Source organism: Canis lupus, chromosome 16 (genome assembly GCF_048164855.1).
Source record: "Canis lupus baileyi chromosome 16, mCanLup2.hap1, whole genome shotgun sequence".
In the NCBI taxonomy this organism is placed as follows: Eukaryota; Metazoa; Chordata; class Mammalia; order Carnivora; family Canidae; genus Canis; species Canis lupus.
The window spans coordinates 60,136,269-60,154,397 of NC_132853.1; the positions used below are offsets into that span (position 1 = coordinate 60,136,269).

At 68.8% G+C, this 18,129-nt stretch overlaps 1 protein-coding gene across 2 annotated transcripts; it reads right to left on the bottom strand.

Moving 5' to 3' along the window:
* Window positions 1-67: 67 nt before the first annotated feature.
* CEP131 (centrosomal protein 131) lies at window positions 68-16,574 on the bottom strand. 2 transcript variants are annotated; one of them, XM_072781944.1, is made up of 26 exons: window positions 16,426-16,574; window positions 14,360-14,558; window positions 13,630-13,733; window positions 13,121-13,235; window positions 12,811-12,938; window positions 10,321-10,434; window positions 9,671-9,826; window positions 8,768-8,885; window positions 8,244-8,360; window positions 7,858-8,005; window positions 7,179-7,273; window positions 6,636-6,818; window positions 6,075-6,257; window positions 5,878-5,997; window positions 5,596-5,721; window positions 5,101-5,217; window positions 3,915-4,017; window positions 3,034-3,235; window positions 2,833-2,940; window positions 2,637-2,754; window positions 2,348-2,422; window positions 1,480-1,622; window positions 1,221-1,398; window positions 945-1,141; window positions 398-458; window positions 68-314 (listed from the first exon to the last, which is right to left on the bottom strand). In XM_072781944.1, exons 2-26 carry the CDS (start codon window positions 14,540-14,542, stop codon window positions 240-242), a joined length of 3,267 nt encoding a protein of 1,088 aa, XP_072638045.1. In that variant the 5' UTR covers window positions 14,543-14,558; window positions 16,426-16,574; the 3' UTR covers window positions 68-239. The 2 variants fall into 2 exon arrangements, with proteins under 2 accessions (XP_072638045.1, XP_072638046.1); XM_072781945.1 differs by lacking the exons at window positions 12,811-12,938; window positions 13,630-13,733; window positions 14,360-14,558; window positions 16,426-16,574.
* Between the last annotated feature and the right edge of the window lie 1,555 nt (window positions 16,575-18,129).

Genomic DNA, 18,129 nt, shown 5'->3' on the forward strand with positions numbered 1-18,129 from the left:
GGCCTCCAGCCCCTGCTACCCCAGCCCGCAGCCCAGGAGAAAGAGACGAGGCAGGGGCTGCACAAAGTATGAAAAACACCTCTTTACTGTTAAAATGCAGGCATGGTGCTCTAACGTCAGGATGACCGGAGCCCAGGGCGGAGGAATAGAGGGGTCGGTGGGGTTGGGGCCGGGCTGGGGTCCGCCTCACACCAGGCACCCCCCGCCCTGCTGCTGTCGACCCCTCCGGGCTGCGGTGGTCACTTGGCGCTCGATAACGGCCACTTGCGCTGCTCCAACAGCTCTTCCAGGTGGTCGGCCCGCTTCACCGCGGCCTGCAACACGCAGTCTGCCAGGGGTCAGGCCCGAGTCGCCCCCACCCCGTGCCCCCCGGGCAGGCCCGGCCTCGGGGACCCACCTCATGCTGTTTTCGGAGGCTGCGCACGGCCTCCTCCTTCTTCGTCAGGGCCAGCTTCACCCTGTGGGGAGCACGCGGTGGGCTTCGGGGCCTCACCCCCGGCCAGACCCCAGGGCCCGTGTGCAGCTCAGAGGAGCAGCACAGTGGCTGGGAGGGGCCCCATCCCAGAAGGGCCAGGGGGATGGCTGTGCTCACCCCACCCCAGCCCTGGGACGGAGGGGAGCTGCCCCCCTAACCCCTCGGGGCCTAGACTCCTCCCACACAGGAGCTGCTTCATCCAGGCCGGGGATGGGGGTGTGGGGGTGGAGGGTGCGGGGAGCTGCCTCTCTGCAGACCCACGTGGGGCGCTCCTGGGGAGCCGGTCCTGCTGGGGGGCTTGGTGCTCAGCCGGCCAGGCCCTCGGGCCACGCGTCACACGGAGCCCCCAGCGGCCTGGACGCCCAGCTCCACCCCAGCTGCCAGGAGAGGCGGACCCGCAGCCCGCATCCGCTTCTCAGACCCAGCACCCCCCACCCACCCCCTCGTGCGCCCCCAGGGCCGTGCCCACCTCTGGTGCACCTCCTCCAGCTCCGCCTGCTTCTCCCGCGAGAGCTGCTCCAGCTCCAGCCGCTGGCGGGCCCGCAGCTCGGCCAGCTCGGCTCTGGCAACCCGGGTGTCCTCCTCGGAGGCGGCCAGCCGGTCGGCAAACTCCCGGCGCAGCACCTCGGCCAGGCCGCTCCGCTCGCCCACCAGCTGCTCGTTGACCTGGGGGGGTGTGCAGGGAGTGAGCATGTGGCCGGGGTGGGGGGGCGTGGGGATGGGGCCGCCGTCCGCCCCTGCTCACCGCCGTCACGCGGGCCAGCTCCTTCTCCTTGTGCCGCAGCAGGCCCTGCAGCCGCAGGCCCTCGCCCTCCGCCTCCCCGAGCCGCCCCTTGAGCTCCGTGCACCGGTCCTGCAGCTTCCGCTCCGACTGCTCCAGCTCCGAGAGCTCCGCGTCGTACTTGTCCCGGAGGCGCTGCACGCTGGCGGGCGGACAGGGCAGGGCCGGGGTCAGGGGGCCCGGGCGCTCAGGGCCGAGCCGGGCGCCGGGGACAGGGCCTCACCGGCTCTCCGCCGCCCTCTCGCTCTCCTCCCTGGCGCGCGTCATGTCGGCCTCCAGCCGGTGGATGACCAGCTCGATCTCCTTGTCCCGGCCCCTGCGGACTTCTTCCCTCAGCTCCCGCTCCCGGGTCAGCAGCCATGCCTCCTGGGGGTGCAGGGGCTCGGTGGGGCTGGCGCAGGGTTGCCCACAGGACCTCGCCCTGCCCTGCGCCCCGTTGGCCCCATGGTCAGGACCCGGCAGGGGCCCGGGGTCCGAGGGGGGGACTGGACACCTCCAGCCTGGGGCGGGCAGGGCCCCGACGGGGTGGGCTCAGGGCAGGCAGTTGGGAGACTCGCGTCAGGCTTCACGCTCTGACCCAGCCGCCCCGCGTCCACAAACGTGCCTCACAAATGCAGTGACGCCTGCACATGGTTACGGGGCAGACAGGAGGCTGCTCGGTCCCCAGGCCTATGGGTCACCGGCTCCTGCATGGCCCGGAGCGCCTGTCCACACAGCCTCTCTCCAGAAGACCCGGCAGTGCAGGCCGGCACTTCCCGAGGGAGGCACCGCAAGTTGAGGAGGGAGCCTCCTCGGTGCTCCCCGAACACGGGTGGGCGGTGTCTGCTAGTTTCAAGGGCAGCCACGTGGGTGAAGGGAGGGTGAGGAAGGTCCTCCTCTGCCATCAGAGGGACTCACCCCGGCCCCAGTCTCCCCGGAGGAGGCCTGAACCAGCGCACTCAGGTCCGGTGCATCCACCAACCCCACCACCAACCCTGAACGGCCAGTCCGGGGAACCCAGACCGGGCCCACGGGAGGCCACGGGACAGGAACCCGCACGCAGCTGTTCCGACACCCGAGGTGCCGGCCAGGGGCTGCTTCCCGCTCCCCACCTCCTTCTTGGCGCAGTTGGCCTCCCACATCTGTCTTTCCGCCTCCAGCTGGTCCTTCAGGGCCTTCATCTCCATCTGGGGGGTGGCAGCACCGTGAGAGCAGGCCCCGAGCCCCCGGCGCGCACGCCAGGCTGTGGGTGCGCAGGGCGCTGGCCGGGGAGCCCCGCCACTCCAGCCCGGCTCAGCCCAGCTCCCCGGCCGGCGGGGCTGGGTGGTGACCCCTGCACCCCAGACGGGCGCGCCCCACACTGCAGCGGGAGGGGAGGGGCGGGGAGGGAGGCGCGCAGACCTGGTGCCGGCGCTCCTGCTCCTCTCTGCCCTTCTCGAACTCGGCCCTGAGAGCCCGGCCCTCAGCCGCACTGCTCTCCTCCAGCTGCCGCCTCAGCTCCTCCAGCTCCGCCCGCTGCCTGTGGGCCGGGACAGGTCAGCAAGGCCAGCAGGGCGGCCGGGGGAGGGGGCGGCGGGCGGGCCCCCCCGGGTGGCACCTGGCTGCCTGCTGGCCCAGCCGCTCCTTCTCCTCGGCCACCTCGCCGTAGAGCCGCCGCCGCTGCTGCTGCAGAGCCCGCTGCTCCTGCTCCACGTGCTGCTCGAAGCTGCGGGACCGAGGGCCGAGGGCTCAGCCCCGCCCCCCGCCCCCCGGACGTCCCAGCTCTCCCGGGCCAGGCCCGCGTGTCCAGGGCACCCACCGCTGCTGTGCGCGCTCCCGCTCCTGCTGGCCCAGCGCCTCCTTCTCGCGCTCCAGCTGCTCCCGAAGCTCCTCCACCTGGCGAGCGCAGCGCTGGGCCGCCCGCGCGTCCGCCTGCAGCAGCTCCGCCTCGTGCACGCTCTTGAGCTTTTTCACCTCCTGCTTGTGCCTGGCGATCAGCTTCTGGATCTCAGGCTCCAGTCCTGGAGGGAGGGCATCACGCTGCGGGGCCCGCAGAGGACCCCTGACCCAGGGCCCCGAGCCTTGCCCCCGGGGCTGCAGGGACTCCCAATTCCCACCCGCTGGGACACTGGGGCTGCCATCCGGCCAGGGGGTCCCTGACCCCGGCCACACTGGAGTCTCCAGCCCAAAGCACGGCGGAGTCCCCGTGGGCAGGCCCATCCCTCTGCCTGCGGCACTGCAACTCCCCGCCGACTCCCCGCCCTGGGGTTCAGGCCTGCGGGGTCTCCCCTTGGTCCAGGCGTTAGTGGGCACAGTGGAAGGGGGCCCGTCAGCCCCCAGACCCACTCTCTATATGCGGGAGGAGCAGCGATGGTGCCAGGTGGCAGGGAACCCCGGGGCACCCCCATGCTCCCCTGGAAGGTGGAGGAGTTCAGGGTGCAGAGGGGAAGCAGGGCCCCCCTCCCGGACCTGCGTGTGAGGCCTGTGGCCTGCCTCCCCGCCGCCCGCCACCCAGGCCTCCAAGCCAGCTGGATGCGGTCACCCACCCTGAGGCCTTGGGGCTCCCCGGGAATGTGGTCACTCCCGTGGCTGTAACGGAAACCACTGTCCTTGCCCAGGACCCCCCCCCCCCCCCGTGCCTGCCTCTGGGCCCTTGGCCTATCAGCCTCTGACCCGCCCCAGGGGCTGGCCGGCCCCCACCTCGGACTGTAATCTCCTTGATTTTTCGGGTTTTCTCGTTGATCCACTTCTCCCTGCGGACTTTCTCGGTGGCACTCATTAGTTCCTTGAGTTTCTTGATTTCCTGCCAGCAAGGACACGGGGAAGTCCCCAGGGCAGCGGTGAGGAAGCTAGAGACGCAAAGGGACCCCTGCGCCTCACCCACCCCTTCCCCCGCACATGCCCATGACCCCATTCGGCCCTCCCCAGAGGTGGAGGCAGGGTCCAGTCTGGAGGCCTGAAGCGGGGGCCCCACAGGGCACCCCAAGTCCCTAGCACCAGCTGACCCTGCGCTGGCCAGGGCAGGGTGGACCTTAGGCATGCTGGTGCTGGGGCGCCTGGTGGCTCGGTTGGTTAAGCGCCCGACTCTTGGTTTCGGGTCAGGTAGTGATCTCAGGGTCGTGGGGTCACGCCCTGGATTGGGCTCCACGCTCTGCAGGGAGCCTGCTTGAGATCCTCTCCCTCGTCTTTCTCTGCCCCCTTCCCACTTGTGTGTCTGCTTGCAGGCACGCTCTCTCAAATAAATAAATCTTAAAAAAAAAAAAAAACTGCTAGTGCCCGCCCTTGCAGAGTCAGCTCTGGGTGTGGGGACTAGCTGCCCACAGTGTGCGCAGCGTGGCCGTGCGGGGGAGGGAGCCTGTGAATGGCGGCCGCCGGCACAGCACAATGAGCAGGGGTCCAATCCTCGGCCAGCAAAACCAGGAAAAACAGGTGAGGTCCCCTGCCCCAGGGCCCAGACCGGGGGCCGCTCAGGTTCACACGTGGCCAGCACTGCCTGCCACCTCCAACGTGACACAGCGAGGGGGACTGCGAGTCCCTTGGCCCCCACCCTAGCGTCCAGCACCCAGGCGGTCAGAAGGAAGCTGCTCCAGGGGAGGGAGGGGACAGATGCTGGTGCTGGGGCGGCATGTCCGCTGCCTGGGCCGCTGGCTGGCACCCCGTGTGTGGGCCACAGGCCCGAGGCTCTCACGTGCGCGCTCCTGGCTCCACATGGTGGGTGCACAAGCCCCCGTGACTCTCACACTCCGAGGCGGCCTGGTTCTGGGGTGGCCAGGCAGGGACCTGCCCCCACGGGGCCTGAGAGCACCGCGGGGCTGGAGGTAGGCCGTAGGACGGCCGGTGCAGAGACGGCCACTCAGGCCGCAGGCCACCGGGCCGAGAGGCTCACCAGCTCGTGCTGCTCCTGCACCTGGGCCTCCCTGTCCTTGCGCCTCTGGTCCCTCTGCTTCAGCTCGGCCACCACAGCCTCACACCTCTCCGCCAGGGCCTTCTTGTCCTCAATCAACTGCAATCAGGGGCCGGGGCTGAAGCTGCTGCCCCCAGAGGGTCCCTGCCCCCGTGATCACTGCCCACCTTGCAGGAGCCTGCGAGGGGCCCTGGGGCTGGGAGGGCAGGCGGCAAGCGGACGGAGAGCATGGGTGGGGGACACAGCCGCGGGGCAGGGGCAGGTCACGGCTGTGGGGGGAACACCATGATGCCTTGGATGACCTGTCAAGCAGTTCCCACAGGGGAAGGTGCCGCCTGTTTCCGCAGAGGGGAGGAGGCCCGTGGATCTAGAAGTCTCCGAGAGGCCCGAGCCGGCCTGGACCCCGACGACCCCATGTGCCCAGCAGGTCCCGGTCCCCTCCCCCGCCGCTGGTGCCCCCTTGCCCGGCGGAGGCACCTGGTCGATGAAGGACAGGTGCCGCTGGATGGTGGCCTCGTAGTGGTCCCTCTGCTGCCGCAGCTGCCGGCCCAGCTCCTTCTCGGTCTCCTTGACCCGCCGGACGGTGAGGTCCCGCTGCTGCATCTGCGAGGGGTGCCGGGGCGGCGACGGGGCAGAGAGAGCCAGGAGGGGGACACGGAAGGCGAGGCCTCTCAGGGAGCAGCACTGGCAGGGTGCCCAGCTGGGGAGCAGGTGCAGCGTGCGCGTGCGTGTGGGCGAGGCTGGGGGCGGGGGCGTTACCAGCGCTCTCTGCAGCAGCCCCACCGCCTGCTTCTTCTCCTCCACCTCCAGTTTCAGCCGCATCACAGATGTGCTCACCGTGGACCCGGGCTCCGGGCGCCCGTCCTCCAGCGCCAGCCCCTGGGGAGGCAGCATATGTCAGGCAGGCCCTGGCCCCCCGGTGAGGACCTGCCGTCCCTCCCGGGGCCCCTCCACACCTGGGGGGCCGAGGCCGGCCGGTCCTGCCCTAACTGCTCCATCTCCATCTCGTGCAGAAAGCTCATGATGCTCTGCAGCTTGGCCTCAGAGAGCAGGGTCCCGTCTTCGGAGGGACCGTCGCACGTGCTGAGCTTCCCAAATCTCTCCAGGTTGTCAGCTGTCAGGTTGCTGGCATCGTCCTCCTACAGGTACAGGGGAAGGGGCGCAGCATCAGAGGCTGCGGGGCGGCCGAGGGCTCTGCGCTGGCCTCCAGGAGCAGCTCAGGACCCTAGGGCAGGAGCACGCGCAGGCGCATCTGGGGAAGGCGGCTGGACCTGGTCTGGAAGGAAGGGCCTCTCCGGCTGCCCAGGTGCTTGCAGGGCATCGCTGAGGGCCCCCAGCAAGGAGGCGGCCCTCTCTCCCCACCCCAGGATTACTGAGCATCCTAAATCTCAGCGAGCCCTCAGAAGAGTGGGGGGGACTCAATGAAGCCCTACGTGGCCCTCACTGGGGTCCCGAATGAAGCAGGCAGGTGCCCCCACGGTGCCCCTGTGACCTGTGCAGTCGCAGCCCACAGTCACCTCATCCGTCCAGGAGTACTTGTCCTTGCGGTAGGCCCTGGGACGGGGCAGCGGCTCGGGCTCCTCTTCCAGCAGCTTCAGTGTGTCTAGCAGCTCGTCCAGTGTCACCCTGGACTTGGCCCTGCTCCGGGCAGGGCCCCCCACCTCCAGATCCTCACCAGGCATGCCCTGGGCGCTGGCATCCTGCAGCGGACACAGAGGAGGGAGACCCACTGAAGCCACTCAAGCCACGCGGCCTGGACTCATCCCGACCCACCTCCAGGGAAACGAGAAGGGTGGCCAGGCAGGGCGCCCCTGGGGCTGGCCTTCTCGCCCCTTGGCCCACACCTAACCTCGGAGCCTCCCGCTCCCTTCTGCAAGCGGGTGCAGGGGGCCCCACCCCAGGGTGTCTGTGAAAGTCTGGGGGGACGTCAGAGCAAGCCCTGACTCCCCAGCTCCGCACTGGAGCAACGACCCAGCCCTTCCTGGCATGAGTGGCCCCAGGCATGGACGCGCCCCAAAGCTGAAGCCAGGGAGGGAAGTCAGGAGGAGCCGTGGGGACACCTGAGGCTTGTCCTCTGCCAACTGCTGGGGCTCCGGAGATGAAGGGGAGGCGGACTGGCAGGGCTCCTCTGGGCGCGCGGTCGGGAAGCCAGCGCCTGTGCAAGAGAGCACAGTGGTGGCCCACCTGGGCGTCCCCCCGGCCGGGGCAGCAAATCCAGAGGAGCCCTTGAGAAGGGGCCACACTCAGGAAGGCACAGCAGGACAACACGGGCCATCGGGGAGTCTGGGCAACACGGGCTCCTCTGGGTGAAGGGTCAGGGGAACTAGTGCGACCCTAGGACTCCAGGCAGGCCTCACTGCTCCGTGGGTCCCCTGACCAGCTGCAGAGTAAGAGGAGCAGGGCTGCAAAGCCTAACGCTGAGGCCCCTCCTCCATGGGGGGACGTGGCCAAACGGGCCGTGGCACAAAGTGGGGTAGGGGACATCGGGAGGGACCACAGCCCTCCGGGGAGGGGGGGGTCGGGGGAGGTGATGACCTTGAGGGGGGTCGGGGTGATATGATGATCTTGATGGGGGTCAGGCCGGGGTGATGAGCTTGGGGGGGGGGTCAGGGTGGGCTGATAACCTTGAGGGGGGTCGGGGTGAGATGATGACCTTGACAGGGGTGGGGGTGGGCTGATGACCCTGAGGGTGCACAGGCCGGAGGCAGAAGTGTGGCCCGCGGGCTCTGCTGTGCTCACCGGCATTGTTGGCCTTGTGGGTCTGGGGGGTGTGGGTGGTGCCCCCCGGCCTTGGGGGCAGCTCCTGGGCAGGCCGGGGCTTCTCTGGCCCCCAGGCCTCCTTCAGCTCGGGGTCACCTGACTTCTGGGCTCGCTTCTGCTGCAGCTCCTGCCGTGAGGGGGAGCTCTGAGCAGCATCGCTGGACACAGCCAGGCCCCTCGTCCCCCCACCCTGTGCCGAGCTGCCCAACGCCCAACAACCAGGGGCATGGGGAAGGAGGGCTCCGGGAAGGTGGCGGGCAGGGGTCCCCCGGGGGCACGGTCTTGCTCTCAGCCACAGAGGGCAGACCCAGCGAGTGTTTGCTGCCTTGGCACGGGGTCCCCACGCCTCGGGTCACCTGGCGTACCTGAATGGCCGCTCGCCTGGCCTGGCGTGCCTTCTCCTCCCGGGCCTTCCTCCTGGCCGCCTCCTTCTTCTGGTGCTGGTCCAGGAGGCTGTCCCCTCCCAGCTGCCGCCGCTGCTCCTGTGGAAGCCAAAGCCACAGCTGGTCTGACTGGGAAGATGGAGCCGCCCGGTGCAGACCTGGTTTCCACGGGACACCCTGGCCCCCAACCTGCTGTCTCTCTGCCCCAGAGGAGAAAAGCGTCCATCCAGGCAGCCAGTGGCTCCTCCGGGTGGGGAGGCCGCTCTGCACCTCAGGGCGGGGGCCCTGCAGCCAGAAACCCACTCAGACTGTAGGTGGCAGGCGTGTCCCGATCCCCAGGCCCTGACCCGGGGCAGGGAGGGAGCAGGGGGCCCCCAGACTGGGTACGGGCCACGGGCAATTCCAGGCCACAATCCCACGGGTCCCAGAAACCCCACTATATGCAGCTGAGACCCCGGGGACCCTCGCCCGCCTCCTCGGGGCACGGCTTACACACCCACGCTGACCTCTTGGTTGGATGCTGGCAGGTGCTCTAGGCGGGCAGCTCTGGCTTGGCGCCGCTGCACCTGGTGGCGGTACCATCGCTGGATGGTGACAGCTGCCCGGTTCACCTGGTGGATAAACCTAGGGGGAAGGGGGCAGCAGGGCTCGGGACCAAGCCTGGGCCCCGTGTCCCGTGGAACCAGGCAGCTGAGCGACGGCCTCTTGTCCCTGGATCCCCGAAGGCCCAGGTGGGCAGGGAAGCTAACGGCTGCACGTTCCCGCAGAAATGAAACCCCAGGAATAACCCAAAGGCCCACCGTTTGGCTGGGGGTGAACGCTGCATCCTGACACAGATGGCAACTCCCCGCAGAGAGCGGCAAGCCAAGGACACGGCCAGGCGTGATAGGCCACGGACCAAGTGCTGCCCCCTCAGAACATTCTAGAAAACGCAAAGCCCTAAGGGGATAGATCGCTGTGGCCAGGGTCGGGCCTGGAGAAGCTGGATAAAAGGCATGTGGGGGCTTGTAGGGGTGATGGACCTTCTGTGTCTTGGCGGCTGTGTGTGTAGACGACACAGGTGCACATGTGTGCCCAAACTCACCAAGCCCACCCCTTAGCCTGCGGGACCATCTCATAAATCAGTTCACTTGGATAAAGCAGAGTCAACCCTTGATCTCAGCTCCTGGGACCATTTGCTGGTTCGTTCGGCAAAGGTCCCCCGGGAGCACCCAGGACATGGCTGTGGCCACCACAGGACAAGCACACGGCCAGGCAGGTGACCGAGCGGCCGGCGCCTGACCTCACCGTCGTGTGACCTGAGCTTGGCAGCCTCCGTGTTCTAAAACTATTATCGACTGGAAATTTCTCTCACGGGAGCTTCAAGCCCCGCCGCCGCCACTCCCCCCAGCCCCCAGCCCCCCGGTCACCTCTCGGCCTCCTCCTCTGTCACCTCCTTCCGTCTGAGCGGGCCCGGGGCGCCCCCTGTGTTGTTCTGGGCCACAAGCTTGCTGCCGGCCTGGTCCCCGTGCGGCTTCCCGAAGCTGCCGCTGCCCCCAGCCCCGGTGGCCGCCTTGAGGATGTTGCTACCGGGAAGGGCAGAAAAGGCTCGCGGCGGGCCCAGGCCCCGCACCCCCGGACCTCAGGAGTGAGCACAGCCTGCTCCCTGGGCCTGGGCCCGAGCGCCAGCAGATCCCCAGGACCGCCTGCCCGCCCCCCCGCCCCCTCCCGGGGTCCATTCGGTGGCATCCACTTTGGTGGCCCCGTGATTAACGAGCTCATTACGTTCAAAAAAGCAAAGCGGTCTCAAGAGTCACAGGATCCCAGAGCCGGACAGTGACCCGAACCACCCGTGGGCAGTCCCGGCCCCCGACTGGCCTGCGCAGAGCTGCTCTGGAGACTCTAGGGTGGCCGCGGCTTCCCCAGCAGGACCCCACGCGGGGCTGAGCCCCAGGCTGGCCTGACTGCCCACCAGGTCTGGCCCGTACAGTGCCCCCCCGCGCCCCACCCCGGTGCCCGTCGCGGGCAAGGGCAGCAGCACCAGCGCCCCGACCTGCCCCAGACCAGAGCCAGGCCTTACTTGAGGGAAGGAGCTGTGTGGTTAGAGCTCTTGGGGGGCGGCGCCCTCTCTGGGGGCGTGTAGTGGTTGTGCACCATGGTGGTGACGCAGTTGCCCACGGTGCCCTTATTGCTCCTGCCGGAAGACACGGGAGGGGGTGGCGTCATCCAGGCGTCCCTGGGGCCCCTCCACGGCCGCCACACCGATAGCGGGGGCCTCCTCGGGGCCCGGGACAGCACCCCCCCCCCCGCCCCCAGGCATTCCACTGAGCAGAACCCGAGCTGCGCAGGGAGCACCTGGGCCTTGGCAGCGGACATGCCTGCAGTGGGGACATGGGTCAGAGACCACCTGTCGATGGGGATGGGCCTTCCTGGGGCAGCGAAACAGGGCGGAAGACACACACCGTCCTCTCTGCCCCTCAAACGCCCGGGAAGGAACACACGTGGTATAAACACACGAGGACGGAAGACGTGAGCACAGAGCTTAACGAGATGAGAATCAGAAGGACCAGTGGTGAGTGACACGTGGAGGGCTGGGGACAGGGAGCTGGGGACCAGGGGAGCCCCACAGAGCTGCGGGAAGTGGAGGCCCCCAGCTCTGCTACGCTGCACCGCAGACCCCTTCCTCCCTCGGCACCCAGGCACCGAGCCCGTCCCTCCGCTCCGACAGGCTGGCTCTCCCGGTGACGCTGTGGCGGGCGGGAGACCGGAGAATCCCTCCCCAGGGGCACCGAGCCGCCCGGAGAAAAGCCCCAGACGCCGATGGCACGGACCCCCAGGCCGGCAGCCCGGCCCTCCTGGTCACCCCACGTGAGCCACCAGGCAACACTGAGGACACCCCTGGGAAAGGCCCCAGAGCCAGACTCCAGACATGAGGAGACGCCGTGTGAAGGGCGGATGACCAGAGGGGGCGGGACAGGGTGTCTCGGAGAATCCACACGGGCCCCGGGGCAGTGTCCACACACCCTAGGGACAGCGTCTGCGGCACGGGCTGTTGGTGGCCTGCGCCGATTTCAACGCAGCCCTCACGGCGGACCCCAGACGGTGCAGCGCAGACGGGGCGGGAGCGCAGTCCCCCAGCCGGTGACCCTGCAGCGGCGCCCACGGCCCCACCGCCCCGCCTGCTGCCGTCGGAGCCCTGGGAGATGGAGCAAGATCTGCCGCCCCAGCAACAGGAGGAGCTTGTGGGACGAGGCCCACGCGGGGCTGGGGCAGGGCAGGCTTGCAGCACGGGGCACGCAGGCCCCTCGGGGCGATGCTGAAGGCAAAGGAGACGACGACTGGGGAGGTGCTGGCTCTCTAGAACCTTCCAGCAGGCTCACTGGGCCACTGACACCGGGACCGAGCAGCCTGAGCATCAGCATGGGGTGGGGGCACCGAGGAGAGCGCGGAGGCCCCAGGGTGCAGAGGCACCCCGAGATTCCACGTGGGGGAGCAAGGGGACGACACAGAGCGTGTCTGGAGACAACGTGGCACCCGGAGAGGACGGGGATCGGGAGGGCAGACTCCGCAGCAGGGGCCCTGGAGCCACGGTGACCCTGACGGCTCCCTTCCCGGCCCGCCCTGGGCTCACCCGGCTCTCCTGTCGCCACCCGGTGCCCTGGCGGGGGGAGGCGGGTCTGCAGGAGGCTGTGCCCAGAAGACAGAGGAAGGAGGGCCCGCCCCCCCAAGGCGGGGGCACGTGCACGGGGAGGGGGACAGGGGGTGGGGCGGGCGGAGGAGCCAGGCCCCGAGGGCCTTCTCTGCGCAGAGGAGCTTCAGGGTTCTATCCTCAAGTCCGGGACAAGGGCCGGGACGCAGACAACACGCAGGAAAAAAGATCATTTTAGGGTCCGCGAGCCGCGAGCCTGCCCCACAGGAGTGGCACCCGAGCGCAGCGCACTCCCCGGCAAACCCTCCCGACTCCGCGGGGCAAATAAGAGCATGACCCGCAGGGCGAGGATCCAGGGCCCGGGTCCACAAGTTCCACGGCAGAAACGAAACACAAAAAAAACCACGCAAAATCCCAGAATCCGGATGAAGCAGAGCGGGTGCTGGCCCTGCGTGGAAGCCCCGCCCCAGAGATGGGCGCGCACCTGCCCATGGAGCGGCCGAGGCGCGGTGCGCAGGGGTGCGCAGGGCGGCCACGGGACAGCAAACCCCGCCTTCCAGCCCGCCGTGGGGGCCGACGAGGGACCCTGGAGCCCGCACGCTGACCAGCCAGGGCCCCGGCTAACACGCTGTGCCCCTCCCCAGATGCGGGTCGGGCCTCGCAGTGCGGCCGGGGCCCCCCCAGGAGCCTCGCCAGGCCCAGCCTGTGCGGAAGAGGGCGGCGCAGGCCAGAGGAGCCCCCGCATGCAAGACGCCTCCCCCGAGGCCTCCTTCCCTGGGCCCCGGGTGACAAGTTCAGTCACTGGTTTCCCCACTGGTTCGTTCATTCTGGAGCACGCAGGTCCTGGACAAGTATGACAGATGCAGCGTGCCCCCCACCCCCCAGGGCTTCAGGTGGCTGGGCCCCGACCGCGGCTCCCACCTGTTGTTGGCAGTGAAGCTCGGGGCCAGGGGTACGGTGCACTCTCTCCTCCGGGGGCCCACGGGCGCACCGACGGTGCTAGGGCTCCGGGAGTCGGGTGGCGAGGCAAAGGCCCTGGGCTGGTCATCCTGTCGGTGACACAGATGCCACCTCCTCGGACCATGACCTGCTGCCCAGGCCCCTGGCTCATCCCCCACTGGCTCCCCCACAGGCTGCGGGTTTCTGTGCCCCTCCCCCACGTCTGATGCTGGGATCAAAGGTGCCCCCAGAACTCAGAGGGAACCTCGCAGACCCTGGCGCCGGCCCTCACCAGGACGTTCCACGTGGCTGCCTTCTCACTGGGAGTTTTGCTCAGACCAGCCGCCCTCTTCTTCCCACCGGGGCTGCCCTCAGAGAGCGTCAGGACATGGGGGCTCTCGGCCGGCCTGTGTCGGGAGAGGGGACGGCAAGCAGGGACAGTCAGCCCCGGGAAGCCAGCTCCAGGAGCACGGACGCCACATCCTCCGGGGGACGGGAGGGGCCAGGTCACCACCAGGAAACTCTGTCCCCGAGCACTCCCGCCGCGCCCTGGCCACCCTGACACCTGCACAAAGGGCGCCGCAGGGACAGGGGGAGACGAGCAGGCAGAGGGCCACTGGCCTGGGGGTCCGCGTATCTACTTGCAGGTAGGATGGGTCAAGGCACATCCCGCCTGCCCCCTGCCCCCCGTGGGGCTGGCCTGAGTGCAGGTCGCGTCAGGCCCGTGTCCAGCTGGGGCCCAGCCTGGTGAGGCTGCAAGAGGGGCTGACGGAGGCAGGAGGGGAGGGCGCCAGGGGCTACCTGGGGGCGCCGGTCCAGGCCTGGTTAGCCGGCGGCTGGTGGACCTGCGTGGTGCTGTTGGATCTGCGGAGGTTGTTGACGGTTCGGGAACCCCCGGGCCCCTCCTGCAGACAAGGAGAAACAAGCACCCCGTGGCGGGGGCTACAGACACTCGCCGGAGCACCGCATGCCATCCTGGGGCTTCCTGGGGCTCCCTGGGCCTCGGAGAACGGGTTCAGAGAGAGGAGCGCGGTCTCCCGGTTCTGAGGACGGCACCCCCGGGGTCCTCGGCGTGACCCGGGGCGTGGGCAGGTCCTCAGCCTCTAGAAGCCTCGTCTTCCCTGAGCAGAGTGGTTCCCTGCGATGCGGTATGGTGAGGGTCCAGGAGGAAGAGGGTGGGCCTGGCCGGGGAGTGGGCGACGGATCCCCGAGGAGCGTGGCCCGCTCGCTCCCGCCGCAGCACCTGCTGCCAGCCTGCCCATCAGGTCCCTTCAGGGCGCTGGAGCTCATCCCCTCCTGCTCCTTGAGCGCCTCACTAATCCAAATGTTGGTGGAGCAGGAGGGACCGAGGGGTTGGTGCCAGCAGGATTTAGGCCCCGACCCTGGCCTGAACCCGTGGGAGTTAGGTCTCTGGTCTATACGAGCTGGAGTCTCCCCGGATCTCGGGGCGGCCACAGGCAAGGAAGAGGCAACAGCCGTGAGGGGTGCGGCGGCTCTTCGGGGCGCCCGCACACCCGGCTCCGGCACTTACCGGCGCCTTCCTCCTTGGCTCACTGCCGGCGACCACGGAGAAGCGGGCGATGGGCTTGGTGGTGGAGGCGCTGTTGGGGCGCCAGGACACCGGCGGGGGGAGGCCCGTCAGGCTGAGGTCCACGCCTTCTGAGCTGCCCTCGGGGGTGCTGGCGGGCCGGCTGGCGGGGCGGGAGCCCTTCATGGGGGCGGAGCAGGCCCTGAGCAGGCAAGACATGCAGCGGGCGCCCTCTGAGAGCCGGGCCGCCCCACCACCACCTCCCGCCCGGCCTCGCAGGCACCTCCTTGCAGGGTGGGTGGGGGTCCCAGGGCCAGGAGAAGGCATGAAGCAGAGCAGGGTCGCCTCTCCGGAGGGACCCCCTCGAGGGTGGCCGGGGGCAGCTGCCTTCCTTCATCGGGGGGGCAGGCAGGTGTCTACAGAGGGCCGCCCCCTGGGGTCATCCTGAGGCCGGCGGGCAGGACGCGCCACGAGAGATGTTCTAACGGGGACCCGGTCTGATGCTTGCCACCCGACCCAGGGTCTGCAACTCATCTGGCCACGGCACCCCTGAGTTTCCCCAGCGCCCCCAGGAGCACCCCAGGCGTCCTGGCATCGGCCGCCCACTCCCAGGCCCTGCACCCTCCCAGCACCCGCCACCCTCCAGTCTTCCGGGCTGTCCCTTCCCTCCTGCTCCTCACCCCTCAGGTCAGGGGGTCCCGGGCTCAGGCTTGGCCTCCCCTCCACCCACCCTCTCACCTGGGGGCCCACATCTGGCTTCCAAGCTCCATGCAGACGCTGGCGGTTCCCACCCCACCCTGTTCCCTCACCCCTGCCTCAGGACCTCCTGCGCATCTGGTGCCTTGGCCCCAAAGAGACCAAAACAGGGCGCTGACTTCCGCCTCCAGGGGCCACAATTTGTGGCCAGCCCAGGCCAGGCCCTAGGCCCCAGGCTGACATGTCCCCCTTGGCCAGCACCCCTGCTCCCCCGGCGGCCAGCCAGTGGGCGCCCTCTCCCCACACAGCCCTTCCCTCCACGAGCTCCCCTTGCACCTGGACCAGCACAGCAGCCCCTCGTTCCCCCTCCCTGTGGCCAGAGCTGACCTTTCTGCAGCGGGTCTCAGGTCACACTGTGTCCCTGCCAAAACCCGTCCGAGGGCCCCGCACCGGGCACAGAGAATGAAGTCTAAACACCCGGCAGCCCTCGGATCTGACTCTGCTCTCTCTGTGACCTCCTCGCTGCCCCCACCCCCGGGGGGGCCGTCGCTCTGCTGCAGCCAAACCAGCCGTCCCGCTGCTCCTCGGAACTGGTTCCCATGGCAGCCTCTGCACCGCGGGCCCTCCGCCGGGCACCCCTCCACTCAGAGAGCCCCAGGCCCGGCACGGTGCTCCCCGCTCCTGCTTTATTTCCCTCGGCCTGGCCACACAGGTCGGTCTGTGTTGTCTGACCCCTCGTAAGAACGTCAGCTCCGCGAGGACAGGGCCCACACGGCCCCGGCACGTGGCAGGCACTCCAGCAGCAGGAGTGGGTGCGCGGGCAGGACACGGCCACCAGGGAGGGAAGGGCACGGCCCTCCGGCCAGGAGCACTGCGGGTGGCTCGCCGTTACCGCCAGGGCAGCGCAGCGGCCTCCCCGCCTGGGCCCAGGCGCCGAGTGGGGGGCCCTGGCCAGGGGAGCCCAGGGCTGTCCCTGCCACTCACGCCAGGCCTCACTGGAGCATTTCCGGCTGCGGGGGTGACTTTAACACCGTCTGTCCCCAGAGCACTGGCCACACCCCGCGGGACCCAGGCCGGCCCCTGGGCTGCAGCTGCAGCGCGCGGGGCTCAGGCGGTAAACACAGCCTCTCCCTGGAGACGTCCGGGCCGACCTGGCCGTGCGCACAGGCCGTCCGCCCCGCGCCCCGCGCCCCGCGCCCCGAGCCGGGGTCCCAGCCCCTGCCCCGACCCCTCAGCCCCGGAGTCTCCCCCGGGCAGCTCCGGGCCCCGAGCGCTCGGCTCCAGGGGCCGGACCCCCCACCGCGGCCCGTGAGCGCCCCGCCCGCACCTGCACGGGGGAGGCGGCGGCGCCCTCACCTGCGCGGCGCCCTCACCTGCGCGAGCCCCGCCTGGGGAGCCTGCGGGGCGGGCGGCGGGGCCCGTGCGAGGCCCTCCCAGGCGCGACGCCCCGGGCCCAGGCTCGGCGCTGGCGACCTCGCGCCCCGGCCCGGCCCGGCCCCGAGGCCCAGGTGACAATGAAGCCGCCGGGCCGAGGGCGAGCGGCCGCCGCCAGCAACCAGCCTCGGGCCCCGGCCCGGCCCCTCCCCCGCCCGCCGCGGGGCCCGCCTTTCCTGCCGCGCCGCGCCCCGATTGGCCGCCCGCGTGCCCGCCCCGGCCGCCCCGGAGCTCATTGGGCGCGGGGCTGTCCGTCGGGGCGCCCGGCGTGGGAGGGGCCGCGCGGCGAGGAGCCCCCTCCCGCCAGGGGCAGCGGCCGGCGATTGGACGCGGCCGGAGGGGGCGGGGCCTCGGCCTCGGCCGTGGGCGGGGCCGCGGGGGGCGCGGGGGGCGCGGGGGGCGCGGGGGGCGCGGGGCTCTCCCGGCCTGCTTCTCTGGGACCCAGTCGGCCTGCGCGGGCCCCCGGCGCCCACAGTCCTGGTCGCCCGCGCCGATCCCCGGGCGCCCACGCCGACCCCCGAGCCCAACACCATCTCCTGCTGCCCACACCCTCCCTGCGTCTGGACACAGGTCCTGCTGCGTCCCCTACCCACAAAGCTCCCTTTACCGCTTACCTGCGGGTTGGAAGCCCCGCTGGCGCCCCTTCTCAGGCAGCCCTACCCCGGGTACCTGGTCACCGACCCGCACCCCAGGCCCACCGACCCTCGTCTCTCAAGCATGCACCGTCTGTTAGGTTCTTCTCTCCATCCCATTACCTCAACGCTTCTGTGGAAAACCAACTGACCACATTTGTATGGGTCTGTTTCTGAACTGTCTACACTGGCTCACTGAGCCTGTGGGAACTTCTGCCAACACCGCACTGTCTCCATTAGTGCTGCCTGAGTAGGAAATCAAGTCAGGTAGTGGGATCCTCATTGTTCTTTTTCTTTTTAATTTTTATTTATTCATGATAGTCACACAGAGAGACAGAGAGAGTGAGAAGCAGAGACACAGGCAGAGGGAGAAGCAGGCTCCATGCACCGGGAGCCCGACGTGGGACTCGATCCCGGGTCTCCAGGATCGCGCCCTGGGTCAAAGGCAGGTGCCAAACCGCTGCGCCACCCAGGGATCCCCTGTCCTTCTTTTTCTTTCTTTCTTTTTTTTAAGATTTATTTATTTATTCATGATAGTGAGAGAGGAGAGGCAGAGACACAGGAGGAGGGAGAAGCAGGCTCCATGCAGGGAGCCCAATGTGGGACTCGATCCTGGAACTCTGGGATCGCGCCCTGGGCCAAAGGCAGGCGCTAAACCGCTGGGCCACCCAGGGATCCTTGTTCTTCTTTTTTAGTATTGCCTTGGCTATTCAATTTTTAACTTTTCCTGTAAGTTTCAGTATCAGCTTGTCAGCATCTACAAAACAACCCAGCTGGAACTCTGATGAGAATTATGTTAAATCTGTTGATGAATTTGGGGAAAGTTTTCCATTCCATGAGCATGGTATTCCTGAGCATTCAGGCCTTCATTGCCTTCTTGTCAGTCTCCTGTGCTTTTCTGCACACCGTGTTATTGCTAGTATGCAAAAATATTTGGCAGTATAGTTTACCCTGCAGCCTGCACCCTTCCTAACCTCACTCATCAGTTTTAGGAATTTTTGTAGATTCTAT

Excerpts from the sequence above, each read along its gene's own strand:
- CEP131 (XM_072781944.1), bottom strand. The coding sequence starts at position 14,542 with ATGAAGGGCTCCCGCCCCGCCAGCCGGCCCGCCAGCACCCCCGAGGGC. Across the intron at positions 8,006-8,243 it reads CCAGGCGAGCGGCCATTCAG|GAGCTGCAGCAGAAGCGAGC; the intron begins GTACGCCAGGTG and ends CCCTCACGGCAG. Across the intron at positions 4,018-5,100 it reads TGCAGGAGCAGCACGAGCTG|GAAATCAAGAAACTCAAGGA; the intron begins GTGAGCCTCTCG and ends CCTTGCTGGCAG.